The 15,845-nt window shown below is 51.1% G+C and overlaps 2 protein-coding genes across 3 annotated transcripts in view; both read right to left on the bottom strand.

The window, feature by feature from the left end:
* Positions 1–5,626, bottom strand: part of LOC309517933 (chloride channel protein ClC-Kb-like) — a 38,548-nt gene extending 32,922 nt beyond the window's left edge. For both annotated transcript variants that reach the window (XM_082197598.1, XM_082197597.1), the window contains exons 1-3: positions 4,437–5,626; positions 2,319–2,447; positions 546–674 (exon numbers count right to left, since the gene is read on the bottom strand). In XM_082197598.1, the coding sequence (XP_082053724.1) occupies positions 546–674; positions 2,319–2,447; positions 4,437–4,617 (439 nt within the window). In that variant the 5' untranslated portion in view covers positions 4,618–5,626. The remainder of the gene's footprint in view (positions 1–545; positions 675–2,318; positions 2,448–4,436) is intronic.
* Positions 5,627–11,855: 6,229 nt separating this feature from the next.
* On the bottom strand, positions 11,856–14,654 carry LOC309516640 (inositol 1,4,5-trisphosphate receptor-interacting protein-like 1). Its single transcript, XM_082195400.1, has 2 exons — positions 14,504–14,654; positions 11,856–13,797 (listed from the first exon to the last, which is right to left on the bottom strand). The coding sequence occupies exon 2, from the start codon at positions 13,778–13,780 to the stop codon at positions 12,212–12,214; it is 1,569 nt and encodes a 522-aa protein (XP_082051526.1). The 5' UTR covers positions 13,781–13,797; positions 14,504–14,654; the 3' UTR covers positions 11,856–12,211.
* Between the last annotated feature and the right edge of the window lie 1,191 nt (positions 14,655–15,845).

Raw genomic sequence — 15,845 nt, forward strand, 5'->3', positions numbered from 1 at the left:
ACGGGGTGAGTTCCTGTTGCTCGGTCCCTGCTCCTGCCAACCTAGCAGTTCAAAAGCACGTCAAAGTGCAAGTAGAAAAATAGGTACCGCTCCGGCGGGAAGGTAAACAGCGTTTCCGTGCACTGCTCTGGTTCGCCAGAAGCGGCTTAGTCATGCTGGCCACATGACCCGGAAGCTGTATTCCGGCTCCCTCGGCCAGTAAGGCGAGATGAACGCCGCAACCCCAGAGTCGGCCACGACTGGACCTAATGGTCAGGGGTCCCTTTACCTTTACAACTTTGTAACATGCAGAAAACAGCATTCTTAGAGAAACCAAAGAATGGAATTGAGGGAATTCGGGGGGGTGGGGGTGGGGGGGTTTGTGGGGGGGGGGAGGGAGGGAAAATGGGGGGGGGGAAACAAGGATGATATGTTTTTGGATAATATGTCTTGTTATAATTTTGAATAAAAGAAACTAAAAAAACAACAACAATTCCATGATAAGTAACTGTGCCACAAATCTGTCTCTTTAGGTCCCTCCACCAACCAAGGCAAGCCTCACTCACCCGCAGCTTGGGGAGATATGTACTTGGCCGCGGCGGCAGAGACCATCATCAGAACCACGTGGTAGGAAGTCCAGGAGAAGAACTGCAGGTAACCAGAGTCCGCCAGCCCGTCGTAAACCCACAGGTGAGCTGCGTGGAGGCAGGAGCCAAACATCAGTGGTTCAACATCTCGTTTAGGCGCCCGGCAGCTGCTTTGAACTACAACTCCCACAGCCCTATTTAGGAACACAGGAATCTGCCTTGTACAGTGGTGCCTCGCAAGACGAAAATAATCCGTTCTGTGATTCTCTTCGTCTAGCGTTTTTTTCGTCTTGCGAAGCAAGCCATTGACAGATTAGCGCTATTAGCTAGCTTTTAGCGGCTTATCTGCTGATTGGATCAGCTGATAAGCGGCTTAGTGGTTTAGAAAAAGGGGGGGAGGGGAAAAAACCCGCAGGAACTCGCAAGACATTTTCGTCTTGCGAAGCAAGCCCATAGGAAATTCGTTTTGCGAAGCACCTCCAAAACGGAAAACTCTTTCGTCTAGCGAGTTTTCCGTCTTGCGAGGCATTCGTCTTGCGGGGCACCACTGTACCGAATCAGAACCCTTGGGCCTGGCTCACTATTGTCTTTTTATCTACTTAAAAGTTTTTATTTACACTTTATACATTTCATTAGTTTCACAGTCAATTTAACATTTCAAAGTCTGACTCCCTTCCCCCTCCCTCTGCGGCTCCTTAAATTTGTTTTTTTAATCTCTTCTGCATATGCAGATTTATTGCCTTTTGCTCGTTTATTCGTTTGCTTTAAATATATACTCTTATGAAACGGCAGGTTATCGCAATAATCCCACCAATGTTTTTTATCCGTTGGCAATTTATCTGTAAATATTCTATAAACCATTTCCACTCTTTTATAAAAAGTCTGTTGTCTTGATTTCTTACTCTTCCGGTAAGTTTCGCCATTTCTGCATATCCCATAAGTTTTTGTATCCATTCTCCCTTTGCTGGGACTTCTGCTTCTTTCCATTTTTGGGCAAGTAACATTCTTGCCACTGTAGTCACATATATGAATAGATTTCTGTACTGTTTAGGTAGCTTTACCCTTATAATTCCCAGAAGTAAACCATTCCAGTGCTTCCTGGTTTTGGCAGGTCCGTAACCCAAAAAAACACAACCTGAAGAGTCTGTTACCCGAGGTATGACTGTATTTATGTGCACTACAACAGCGGCTAGGATATTAAAGGTAAAGGCAAAGGGACCCCTGACCATTAGGTCCAGTCGTGACCGACCCTGGGGTTGCGGCGCTCATCTCGCTTTATTGGCCGAGGGAGCCGGCGTACAGCTTCCGGGTCATGTGGCCAGCAGGACTAAGCCGCTTCTGGCGCACCAGAGCAGCGCACGGAAACACCGTTTACTTTCCCGCTGGAGTGGTACCTATTGATCTACTTGCATTGGCGTGCTTTTGAACTGCTAGGTTGGCAGGAGAAGGGACCGAGCAATGGGAGCTCACCCCGTCATGGGGATTTGAACCGCCGACCTTCCGATCGGCAAGTCCTAGGCTCTGTGGTTTAACCCACAGCGCCACTCGCATCCCGGCTAGGATATTACCAGCCCAAAATGGAAAGACAAGAAGATACCAACGAAAGAAGAATAGCAAGAAAAATTGAGGGAATACGCTGAAAGGGCAAAATTAACTGGAAAACAAGGACTTAGCAGGGTTTTTCAATCCAGCGGAGGATCGGACGGCAGGAGGGACACAGCAGCGGGGAGGGCAGAAGGCGGAGAAGCTCACCTTGCTGGAATTTCGAGACGGTGACATCCAGGCCAAAGCTGACCGTCGCCATGCAGATACCGAGGAGGAAGAGGAAGAGCCAGTCTTCGCCGAACTTGAGGATCTGAGAGCAGATGCAGAGCCCGAGAGCTGGAAGGAGACAACACCACCAACAACAATTTATTATTTATACCCCGCCCATCTGACTGAGTTTCCCCAGCCGCTCTGGGCGGCTCCCAATCAAGTGTTAAAAACAGTACAGCATTAAATATTACAAACTTCCCTAGAGAGGGCTGCCTTCAGTTGTCTTTTAAAGATAGGATAGCTGCTTGCTTCCTTGACATCTACTGAGAGAGGGCATTCCACAGGGCGGACGCCACCACCGAGAAGGCCCTATGCCTGGTTCCCTGTAACTTGGTTTCTCGCAGGGAGGGAACCACCAGAAGGCCCTCGGAGCTGGACCTCAGTGTCCGGGCAGAACGATGGGGGTGGAGACGCTCCTTCAGGTACTGGGCCTTTGAGGCTGTTTAGGGCTTTCAAGGTCAGCACCGACACTTTGAATTGTGCTCAGAAACGTACTGGGAGCCAATGCAGATCTCTCAGAACTGGTGTTATGTGGTCCCGGCGGCCGCTCCCAGTCCCCAGTCTAGCTTCCGCATTCTGGATTAATTGCAGTTTCCGGGTCACCTTCAAAGGTAGCCCCACGTAGAGCACGTTGCAGTAGTCCAAGAGGGAGATAAGCAGAGCATGCACCACTCTGGCCAGACAGTTTGTGGGCAGGGAGGGTCTCATCCTGCGTACCAGATGGAGCTGGTAAACAGCTGCCCTGGACACAGAACTGACCTGTGCCTCCATGGACAGCAGTGAGTCCAAAATGACTCCCAGGCTGCGCACCTGGTCCATCAGGGGCACAGTTGCCCCATTCAGGACCAGGGAATCCTCCACACCTGCCCGCCCCCCGTCCCCCAAAAACAGTACTTCTGTCTTGTCAGGATTCAACCTCAATCTGTTAGCCGCCACCCATCCTCCAACCGACAAGAGTTCCTGGGGTCCCCCCTCAAGCACAACACCCCCAACGTGGACACCCCACTTTCCCTCCCACGCTGGATAAAGCCCTGCCAAGGATTTAACCCACCGCACCAACCTTCCCCCCCCCCCCACATGGCACTCTCCAGATATTTTTGCACAACCTCAGCTGGTGAAGCTCGGAGTTGCAGCTGGGAATGGTAGAATTGCAGAGGTGGAAGGGACCCCCAAAGGCCATCTATTCTGACCCCCTGTGATGCAGGAATCACAGGTGAAGAATCCCTGGCAGGTAGCCATCCTTGTTGTTGTTTAGTCCCTTAGTGGTGTCCGCCTCTTTGTGGCCCCATGGACCAGAGCACGCCAGGCCCTCCTGTCTTCCACGGCCTCCCACAGTTTGGTCAAACTCATGCTGGTAGCTTCGAGAACACTGTCCCACCATCTCCAGAAGGCTGATGGCTGAAGAATTGATGCTTTTGAATTCTGGTGCTGGAGGAGACTCTGGAGAGTCCCATGGACTGCAGGAAGATCCAACCTCTCCATTCTGGAGGAAATCAGCCCTGAGTGCTCACTGGAAGGACAGATCCTGAAGCCGAGGCTCCAAGACTTTGGCCACCTCATGAGAAGAGAAGACTCCCTGGAAAAGACCCTGATGTAGGGAAAGATGGAGGGCCCAAGGAGAAGGGGACGACAGAGGACGAGATGGTGGGACAGTGTTCTCGAAGCTACCAGCATGAGTTTGACCAAACTGCGGGAGGCAGTGGAAGACAGGAGGGCCTGGCGTGCTCTGGTCCAGGGGGTCACGAAGAGGCGGACACCACTAAACAAGACCCCTAGATCCTTTTCACATCAGCCTCAGCCAGCGCGCCTGGCTGTTGTGTCCAAATCGTCTTGGGTCTCCAGCTGTTTTGGGACTACAACTCCCATCACCCCTAGCCAGCAGGACCAGTGGTCAGGGATTATGGGAATGGTAGTCCAAAAACAGTCTGGAGAGTACCAGATTGAAACTCCAAAGGCGTGGCTCAGCTTTCCTTTCACCCCCAAAGTCCCCCCCCCTCAGCTGGTCATTTCTGCCCCCCCCCCAACGCCGCAACCCTTGCCCGTGGCTCCTCTTACGTTTCAAAGCCCCCCGAATCCTCTGGGAACATCGCTTTCCAGGCTCCCGTTCCTTCCAGACCTTCTCCAACGACTCCTCCAAGGGCTCCTTCTCAGCTTCCCCCGTGGGGGTCTGCCCTTGGGGTCCGAATTCGGGGTCCTTGTCCTTAGGGCACGTCTTCCTGCAGTTCCAGAGCCCCATGGTGCAAGCGGGGCTCTCTCCCTGCCCCCCTGGTTATAAAGCACCAACCAGGGGGGGGGGGAGAGGGGCTGGGTCAGGGCTGGGTGGGGCGAGTCAGACAACGACCCACCTGTAAGGCTGGTCGGATCTGCTCTGGGGCGGGGAGGACAGGTGAGCAGAGACGGACAGGTGGAAACAGAGGGGGGGGGACAGCCAGCATGGATCAAAGGGATGGAGCGACGAAGGAAAGCAACAAGGTTTGGTACTGTTTTTTAGCTTAGAGAAATGGTAAGAAGTTTATGAAAAAAGATTTCTGGAGTGGACAGGCGAAATTGATAGGCTCCCCCGTAACTTGCGGAAATCCCGCAAATTCAGGACAGATAAAACAGCAGTCCTTTTTTTATTTATTCATTGGCTATTTTCACATAACAAATTATTCCAACAATTGTATTTCCCCCCTCCCACCCCCCTACAACTTCCCTCAGTTCCTCTTTCTGATTTATTAACACATATTGTTCTCTGCCTATTATAAAAATGTAAAAATCTCTAAGTTATCCGTCTATTATATTAAAGACAAATTTGTGTCTGTTTATTCTGCCAAGGAGTCCCAATTCGTTTTGTTGTTTCTTTAGGTACTTTGTAAAAGGTTCCCGTTCTTCTTTGAAGTCACAGTTGTCCTTTATCGCATAGTTTGTTCGTCAATTTTGACGGTTCCGCGTAGTCCATCAATATCCCTTGCCACTGTTCTTTTGTCGGGGTTTCTTCATTCTTCCATCCTTGTGCTATTAAGACTGTTGTTGCATACAGAAACATGTTCTTCATTTTCCTTGGCAGGTCTTTTCCTACAATCCCTAACAAAAATGCTTCAGGGTTTTTTACAAGTGTTCATTTGAACATTTTCTTCAACTCATTACATATCATTTCCCAATTTTTAAAAAATTTCCTCTGCAATCCCACCACATCCTTCTTCATGCAGCACATAAACTGCGGAACTCCCTGCCACAGGAGGCGACAGCCACCAACTCGGATGGCTTTAAAAGGAGGACCGGGCAAATCCATGGAAGAGGAGGGAAGAGAAGGCAATTTACGCAGGATGAAGGCATGGCGGCTGTGCTCTGCCCTCCACAGTTGGCAGGCTGCAATGCCTCTGAATCTCAGCTGTTGGAAACCACAGGAAGGGAGCGGGCACGGGTTCGAATCCCGCTTGCTGGTTTCCCATTGGGGCATATGGCTGGCCCCTGTAAGGACAGGATGCTGAGCTTGACCTGATCCAGCTCTAAGGCTCTTCTTCTGTGTGTGAGAGAGAAAAAGCCGCGGGACAGTGTGGTGTAGTGCTTAGAGCAGTGGTTCCCAACCAGACTTGCAAGTTGCTTGTTCTCTCCTGGTGGAAAGTCCCCCAAACTAGGGTGTGAACAGACTGAAGATAGGGCATTCCTTCCACTGTGAGTTGAGGAACAGAGCGTATTGAGCTGGGTGGGGGAGACACCCGAATTTTCCATGGAAAAATCTCACAGCACACACCCGCCTGGACCTGTCTATGGAGAGATGACTTTTCCACCCAGCAAGATAATCCCTTTGGGCACTAGTAATAAACAAAAGTCTGCCCGTATTCCCTTATGGGGGACACAAGAGCCCTTATAGTCTCCTTTGCAGGTTCTCCATCGGTAGGAGAAATAACAGAGGCCAAGCAGAGAATATTGAGAAGCAAAGCAGCTAGTAATCCTGATCTTTATTGATCTGTTGCAACAGGGTGCCCCCTTCACATGCAGGAGGAGGAGGACCCCGAACCCAGGTGTGCCCGCCCTCATATAGACATTTTAAATTGCCCGCCCTGGAGTCCAAGACCACCCCCAGAAACATCATACCTACATCACAGAAAGGGGTGGTCTACAACAGAAATCTGAGCGCATTGTTTGTCTCCTGTCTGTGTTTACCTCCTGTCTGGCAGGTTACCTGTTAATGGTCACTTGACTGGATACCCTGGGGAGCCTGGCCAGTCTTTTGTAATGACAAATACTTAGTTCCTGAGCCAGGTCACAGGCTCACACCCTATTCAAACACAGACATACCCATAAGACAGGATTTGTGAAGGAAAAGACAATGGGGAGGATTTTCCATTTTTCTTTGACCTTGCAGACATATATTTGAGGTCAATTTGGGAGGGACAAAATGGTTTCAGGACTTTTTCTGTGGGGTTTCAGACATGTTGTTTATATAAGCAGTTATGAACATTTCCCGTTCATGGATCACTCTTAAAAAGCAGAGACATCACCTTGCCAACAAAGGTCCGTATAGTTAAAGCTCTGGTTTTCCCAGTAGTGATGTATGGAAGTGAGAGCTGGACCATCAAGAAGGCTGATGGCCGAAGAATGGATGCTTTTGAATTCTGGTGCTGGAGGAGACTCTTGAGAGTCCCATGGACTGCAAGAAGATCCAACCTCTCCATTCTGAAGGAAATCAGCCCTGAGTGCTCACTGGAAGGACAGATCCTGAAGCTGAGGCTCCAAGACTTTGGCCACCTCATGAGAAGAGAAGACTCCCTGGAAAAGACCCTGATGTTGGGAAAGATGGAGGGCACAAGGGGAAGGGGACGACGGAGGACGAGATGGTGGGACAGTGTTCTCGAAGTGACCAGCATGAGTTTGACCAAACTGCGGGAGGCAGTGGAAGACAGGAGGGCCTGGCGTGCTCTGGTCCAGGGCGTCACGAAGAGGCGGACACCACTAAACAACTAAACAACAACGTATTTATATATATATATATATAGTGTGTGTGTGTGTGTGTATATATATATATATAATCATAGAGTTGGAATAGACCGTGTGTGTGTATATATATATATGATGTTGTTTAGTCGTTTATATATATATTTATATGTTGTTATATATATGTTGTTGTTTAGTCGTTTACTCGTGAACGACTCTTCGTGACCCCATGGACCAGAGCACGCCAGGCACTACATATACATATATACATACATATATATATATATATATATATGGTGGGAAATGCGCCATAAAATAAGGCAAGGCCTCTTTTCTTTTTGCATGAACTCCTTTTATTCCTCGAGCGCAGCGACGGATCTTTCCAAAAGGGGGGAAAAAATGTCTTAGTTTGGGGTTGGCTTTTCCCCCCGTCCGTGGGTCGCGCGCCCCGCGTATCTATCTATCCGAAAGTCTAAGTGCGAATGTTTTCCCAGGCGCGTCCCCGGGACGTTCCATTGCTGTATGAACGTTCCACGCGAGCGTTCCAAGCGGAAACCGGAAGCGCGCGGAGAAAGCAAGAGCGTGCGCGTGCTTGAGCGCGTTCCCGCGCTTGCTCTGTTCCCTCCTGCAGCTGCCTTGTTGGGGAGACCCGCTTGCAAAGGTGGGGAAAGGGTGCAAGGAGGAAGGGAGGGAGGGAAGGAAGGAAGGGGGCGCAGGGTGGGGCGCAAAAAGAGGGGCGCGCGCAGAGATGTGGGGCAGGGGAGGTTTCTGGGTGCGGGTGCAGAAGGAATAACTGGGGGTGCAGCAAGGGACCTCATCACATTTTCAACATGCATGGCTCATTAGCGTGCTTGCAAGGAACCGGTGTCCTTCGGAACTCCCTGCCACTGGTTTTTTTAGGCAGGCGCCTTCACCCTGCTGCTGACTAAGGTGCCCGCCCAAACCTTTTATATTTGATTGTTTTTATTTATTATTAGGTTTATAACCCAGCTTTTCCCTTCAAAGAACTCAAGACGGCATGCCTGATTCTCCTCCGCCCCCACCCCCATTTTATCCCCATTTAACAGCCTTATGCTGAAAGCTCCCTTAGACCATTGAAGGATTAGAGCTATTAGCGGCTTATCAGCTGATAAGCGGGTTAGCGGCTTAGAAAAATTGGGGGGGGGGGGGAGGAAAAAAACCCCGCAGGAACTCGCAAGACATTTTCGTCTTGCGAAGCAAGCCCATAGGAGATTTGTTTTGCAAAGCACCTCCAAAACGGAAAACTCTTTCGTCTAGTGAGTTTTCCGTCTTGCGAGGCATTGGTCTTGCGGGGCACCACTGTATTCCATACTGAAATGTGTAAATGTTTCTTTGGTTGTCCTTCAATCTTCCCACCACACTTGACATCCTCTCCTGCCGCACCCTTTGAAACTCTGTCCTAGGTAAGGGGCCATCATAGGAACAAAGGAAGTGGATCAGACAGAAAATGGGTTTGGCCTCCCTCCAACTCGCTGGTACTTAGAAAGGCAAAGACAAGAGCAGAGAGTGAAGTGGAGTGATGTGAGGTAGAAGCTGGAAGTGGAAGGGGCAGGCTGGGAAGCCAGAGAGACAGAGCGATGCTTGATTTCTGTTTGAAGATTGCAACTATGGGAGAAGCAAGGTCTCTTGGAGTGCGAATGCTGTGAACTCCTCCGTTGTAGGCTTAGGTGGTATATATTTGTAAATAAACCATAAATCCTAAAGACACCTCAGCCTTTGCTGGGCCCAGTGGTTTTTTTCTGTATTTTTTGGGGGGTACTCTCATTTACCAACTCATATTGAAATGCTTAGGGACGCGGGTGGCGCTGTGGGTAAAAGCCTCAGCGCCTAGGGCTTGCCAATCGAAAGGTCGCGGTTCGAATCCCCGCGGCGGGGTGCGCTCCCGTTGTTAGGTCCCAGCGCCTGCCAACCTAGCAGTTCGAAAGCACCCCCGGGTGCAAGTAGATAAATAGGTACCGCTTACCAGCGGGAAGGTAAACGGCGTTCCGTGTGCTGCGCTGGCTCGCCAGATGCAGCTTTGTCACGCTGGCCACGTGACCCGGAAGTGTCTCCGGACAGCGCTGGCCCCCGGCCTATAGATGTGAGATGGGCGCACAAACCCCAGAGTCTGTCAAGACTGGCCCGTACGGGCAGGGGTACCTTTACCTTTACCTTTTATTGAAATGCTGCCCCGCAATGAGGCCATTCTTAGCTTCACAAAGTGTTTGGGGGTATGCATATCCCTGCGCCCCCTGTGCCTCATTCTGAAGGAAACATGAAGCCTGGACAAATGCCTGGCTGCTCCTGCACAGTTTATTTAGGAATCCCTGCTCTCCCTGCATGCAAGCTTTTACACATCCTCATCCAAATGCCACCTCGTATCCACCACACCCCATATCCACATCTACCATTTCCACAGCTCTTTGTTTTTTAACTTGCTAGATTTTCCACAGAAACTCAAAGGGAAAATAATATAGGATGGCATTCTGAAGAGGGCATTGTGTGGCTGCTGTTCAAAAATGGCATGCATAACCAGCCTTGAATCCATGGTAGACTGCTGTCCTCAGAAACCTTTGCAGGGACACATTGTGCAGTTCTTATTTTGAAGAGAATAAAAAAATGCTCTGGTGGTTCCCATTCATTTGAATGAGGCATGTGCAGGACAGCTTTCCAACTCAGTGGTAGGAAGACTGTGGTCCCCCAGGTGTTGCCAGACTACAACTCCCATCAGCCCTTGGCCATGCTGGTTTGGGGCTGATGAGAGCCCAACAGTATATGGATGGTCAGAAGCGACCCACCCCTGTTCAAACAGCTTGCTGTGCCCCATGTTAATTCATTTCTTTGGATTTTCTGCCACAGGCACCACGAGTGTTGGGTACGGCCCCTGCACACAGTGTGACAGTGCTGCCATAGTTAGGGAGCGACACACTTCTTTTGTTTTCAGACCAAGACAGATTAGTGACCCCTCCTTCCATCTCATGTTCCATTGAAAAAACAGCTGGGGAAGTTGCAAATGCAGCCCTGTGGCCATCAGATGCCTGTGGTTAGTTTATGGGTTTTCTAAAGGTAGACCTAGAGCAGTGTTTCCCAACCTTTTTTGGGCAAAGGCACACTTGTTTCATGAAAAAAATCTCGAGGCACACCACCATGCCAGATGGGGAAAGGTCACTTTTTACTTATGTAAAAAAAAATAAAAAAATAGTAACTTCCAACGAATTCTGTAGGTCTTGTTTCTTAATGATTAAAGCTGTATTTGGGAAGGATTCGTAAGGGCGCACAGCAACTCAGTCCCACCAACTCCACAGCAGGGTTCTCAGGTTCAGTGAAGTGCTCCCTCAGGGGGGCACATATATACACCTGGGCTCCCGAAAAGCTACCGCAAGAGCCCTTCAGGAGTTCACATAGCGCAGGCCTGAAGGCTGCAGCTTCCCACTTAGCATCCCGCCAGAGGAGGAAACCTCAAGTGGTCGACCTGTTTTTTCCCCCTCCCGCCTCCCTTTTGGAGCGCAGAGTTTTGAAGGCCGGCATCAACTCCGTTTTCCCGGATACTTCCCGCTCGAACCGAGGGCTGGGTGAAGCAAGGGCGGCGCTGCGCGTTTTACCTCCACGGCGCAGGGGCTCTGGCTCGCCTTCAGCCACCGCACGACAGCGCTGGCTGCCACTTCGTCCTGCAGCAACAGCTCCAAAACAGCCGCCATGCCCACCTCTCTCCTCCTCTAGCACTACCGCGCGGGCGAGCCTCCGGGGCGGGCGCACAAGGAGCATGGGCGCCACCCCTCGATGCCGTCCCAAAAGTCACCAAAAAGCCCTAAAAAAAGAGGAGCAGCAAAAAAAACACACCACACATGGGGGGCGTGTTCTAATTCGCTTCTAACTCCGGGTTAGCACGCAGCGCGTGGAGGATGGGTGGGGAAAGAGAGAGGAGGCGCACTGATAGAACGCCAGGCACGGGGGCCGCCAGGGAGAGCCAGCGCGCGCCCCACCCCGGACGCTCGCGGCCACCGCTGTCCCTCCCTCCCAGGGAAGGCGGGATTAGAGCAAGCGCCCGGGCAGCAAGAAGCGCGCGCGCGCGCCGGCCCTGCCCTGGATCCCTCAGAACCGCCAGTCTCTGGGAAAGTGGCCATGGCTTCAGAACTCTCAGGCAGCAGCTCCCGCCGCCCGGCAAGGCTTCCCATTGGGAGGCGCGAATGCTTTAGTGGGCGGGGATTGGCGCAAATATAGGCAGGGCAGGCTGAGAGGAGGAGCCGCCGCCGAGGAGCAGCGGCACCAGCAGCGTTTCCTCTCCCCCCTCTCCTCCCGTGTCAACAAGCGGGGCGCCTGCGCCGGGGGTTTGCGCGTCAGGCAGGCAGCCAGGCAGGCAGACGGCGAGAGCCCCGCGCTGGGCGGCCTCTCCTCGCCGCCGCCGCCCCGCCTCTCGCCGCCCGACTCGCCCACCTCCCTCCCACGGCACACCAGGCAACGTCTGGCGGCACACTAGTGTGCCGCGGAACACCGGTTGGGAAACACTGACCTAGAGAAGCAGTGAAACACAGTGGCTTCGTTGGAGGCCTGGCAGGCATTTAAGAACACAGTTTGCTGGAACCTTTATTTCAAGTTTAATATAGCAAATTCTTTTGGAACTGGAGCATATAGAAATACAGAAGAGTAGTTGGCACTAAGAATGTAAACCAGCATGGTTTGATGGGTCCTTTTGCAGCCTCGCCTGCCTTTTACCAGATCAATCTGGAGCATGGGAACATTGTGAAGATACCCACATGGCACCATCCCAGCAGGATCAGAGATGCTCCTACACATCTAAGCCAGCTTTGTTTCATTGCTGGCCACCGCCCTCTGCCTTTCCAACCCTGTTAGGGTATGTGGGTCTAGGAAGAGCCACCAAAGGCTGGTCTTTCTAGCAGAGCTGACTTTGGCTACTGTCGGTACCCTGTCAACAGAGCCCTCACTGGTTGTACAACCTCTGCAAACTCCTTCATTGCCTTGGCATGAAGGTTTGGGTCCTCTGCCAAGTGCCTGAAAAGATTTACGGGTCTTGCACTCCGGAGGACCCTGGGCATAGGGATCTGGATAGGCAAGGAGATGTTACCAATAAGGAAATGCTGAAGATATATCTCCTGCAGGGCGGTGTGCATATACAAGAGGATGTCCTGAAGTCTTCGTGCAGAGCTCTCAGGGCCCCAGTCCAACGGGGGCTGAAAGAGCAAGAGATGCATCAGGCAAGTGTTGTAGTGATAGTTGGTGAGCACCATGTTCTTCCCCTCTGATGGGCTGGACTCTTTGAAATAGATTATGATCTGGAGACATTTCAGGTGGCAGCTCTCCTCTGGGACTCGCTGGCTCACCCACTTAAAAAAGAGCAGCTCCTGGACAGCAAAGGACTTCTGCCAGACAGTGCCAGTCAAACGATCCATCTCAGCAGGTTGGGTGGCCAGGAAGACCAAGGAGTCTCCTTGCTGCACCCCGAGTATGATGTCAACAGAAATCGACTTGCCTGGCCGGAATGCCAATTTCAGTCGACATGTTGAACTAGAAGGCTGAGGCTCAAGGTCAATGTTGTACCTGGGCTGGATACTGGGCCAGGCCTTGCCCACCAGGCCTTGGAACCAGTGGATGGTTTTCTCCACATTCAAGTGGAAGCTGGTGCACAAAACGTGGATAAGGGAGATTCCTTGCTTGTCACTGCTCAGTTCTTTCTCTGGATGGTGAAGGAAACACACCACATCCCCCAGGAACCTCTCTCTCTTGCACACACATTCTCTCTCCACCAAGATGTGTCCATGTGTGCTTAGGGCACCCTCAGATTTACTAGTTTCAATGTGGAAAGAGTGCCCCTTGGGTGGTTGTATGGGCACGAGAACGCGGAAAGCGTTGGAAGGCTTTTGTGTGTGCCATCCTTCAAAGGCACTGTCCACCCCGATGCAATTCTCCAGCACAGGGAGGGTGTTCTGGTAGGGAAGGGCTCCGCGACAAGCCTCCAGCAAGTCATTCACAAAGGTCTCCACAAAATCACACATGCTGGTCAGATCACTGATTTCCAGGTCAGCGTGCTGCTCATAGAAGGTCTCCAGCATGTTTTGCTTGGATTCGTCGCATTCGGATTCCGTGTCAGTGTCGTCATAGTCTTCTTCATTGGTGGTGGTGCTGGAGCTGTCTGTGCTGCAGTCATAACTGGGTTCCTTCTCTATGGTGTGTCTGCAGCACCCAAACAGGAGGAGAATGACCAGCCCTACGTAGTGCCACCCATCCCAGGTTCCATCCTCTGCTGCCGGATCGGTTGTCACCCAATCCTCCCGGCTCTGTCTTGGGTCCCAGCTCCAGCCCTTTTGGTCAAATTCTGTCTGCAGGCGTCCCATTTCTGTTTTCATCAGCTTCTCATGCTCCTGGAGCCGGTCCAGTGTGGCCGAGTCTGTGTGGTCACTGACCATCAGGGGGCGATGAAATAGAGCTAGCACAGCCAGGAAGATTAGGCGGCCCAAGGCCATCTCTAAAGCAGATGTCCCTGGAGAAAAACATGAGAGAGAAAAGCATCCAAACTGTTGACAAGAAAGATTTCTCAGCCAGGCTGCATGAATTCTGCCCTGGAGAAAAGACTGAATCCTGCAATCAGTAGAAATCATATCAATTAAATTGTAAACATAGCTTATTGGCTAAGTGATTACCATTTTGTACATTTCCCCCTCCTGGTATTGGTAACTGGGGGGAGTGGGAAGGAAGTGGGGTTGGTGGGGTAGAGCTGGATAGGAAACACCTGGGATGTTTCTGCTCTTCCCACCCTTCAGGTACTTATTACCTGATACCTGCTTGCACAGAGGTGTTAGCCAAAGGGGCACCACTGAGCCAAGCAGTCCCCCCCCAAACAATACCAGAACACATGTCAGTCAGCTCAGAATGTGGCAATAGGTAGCTTTCCCATTGTCCTTTTTGCCCATGGCAACCAGTGCTTTTTTTCTAAAAAAAAATGTTTAGGGGTACTCTCATTTTCCCACTCATATTGAAAAACTGCCGCTCAACGAGGCCAAACTTAGATTCACAAAATGTTTAGGGATATGCGTGCCCTGGCATCCCCCCAGAAAGAAAGCACAGCAGACTGCCTTGCAGCTTCACAAACACCAGAGGTTTCTACACATCCGCCCACCCTTGTAGCTTGCCTCCCGCTGCCTGTCACATAGGCCAATCCCACCCCTCTCCATCACTTCCATTCCTACCTCTGGAGGCGCAGAGCTCTTAAAGGGGCAGAGCACCTTAAGCCAGGGCTGCTCCGTGCCTCTCCTCCTCTCTGCAGGCACAGCACAACATACTCAAGTCACTCTTGTTCTTTAAAGCCTGGGCCTTCTCCAGCTCTCCCACTGCCTTTGTGCAGCCCTCTTGGCTGCTGCCTGCTGCACTGGTAGCTCACCCCCATTATTACTTGGCTGACTGTGAAGTCACAGCTGCCCCAGCAGTCACAGCTGCCCTTAAAAGGAGAGGGAGGCAGGTCCAGCTTCCCTTGCACTGCCCTGTATGGGTCCCTTGGCCACCAGGACTGCTCCTGCTCACCTCTGGCAAGAAGACAAAGCACCAGGGAGAGTTTAGGCCAGCCTGGTGGCCTTCACCTGTTTTGGACTACAACTCCTATCTGCCCCAGCTGGTATGGCCATCTCTGCGCCATCTCCATAGCTGTCAACGTTTCCCTTTTTTTTTTTAAAAGGGAAATTCCCTTATTCCGAATAGGATTCCTTGCAAGAAAAAAGGAAAAGTTGACAGCTATGGCCATCTCTGCCTCTGGTGGATAGGCCCAAAGGCATGTACCAAGCTGCAGCAGAGGGACCACAGCTGAAGGGTTGAGAGCTCAGCAGCAGCAGAGCCCAGGCAAGGGTTCCAGGGTCAGTCTCTGGCATCTCCTGCTTAAAAAAGGCCCTCAGCAGAAGGCCCTGGACTGCTGCTGCCAGTTAGAACAGGGCTGCCATAGGTCTGGATCTTCCCGGACGTTACTGGGATTTCAAGGGCGGAATTGACTTCTGGGGGGGGGGATTTCCGAAAGGCAGTGCTTTCTCCTGGATCTTAGGCAAGTCAATTGAAACAACATTGGGCTCAACAATTTTGGTGGTTTCCTTAAAAGAAGCTCAATAATTTTGGGGTGTCCTGGTTTTATGAAATATGGCAACCCTAAGTTAGAATAATAGACAATACTGAGCTAGATGTGAAGCTGCCTTATTCCAGAGCAGGCTACATTCTAGCTCAGTCATAGAGTTATGCTTCTCACCTTCAGTGGGATATGAATAAAACAGCAAAAGAATGTTTTTTAAAATCCATTAATTATGCCTCATTTGCAAACTTGAAAAACAAGAACAATGATGGGAACAAATACAAAGAGGATTTGCTTACTTGTTTGTGTCCCTGACCAGAGATGCTCTGACCAGAGATGCTCTGGTTTCACCTCAGATCGTATAAATCTTTCCCCTGACCAGAGATGAGCATGTGAACTGCAGCAATTTCTGTTTGGTTTTTTGTTTTTGCCAGAATTTTCCAACATCCCTCGTTGTAAGCCAAAACACTTGGAGGGCAATA

The sequence above is a fragment of the Podarcis vaucheri genome (genome assembly GCF_965113315.1).
Source record: "Podarcis vaucheri genome assembly, chromosome: 13".
NCBI classification, from domain to species: Eukaryota; Metazoa; Chordata; class Lepidosauria; order Squamata; family Lacertidae; genus Podarcis; species Podarcis vaucheri.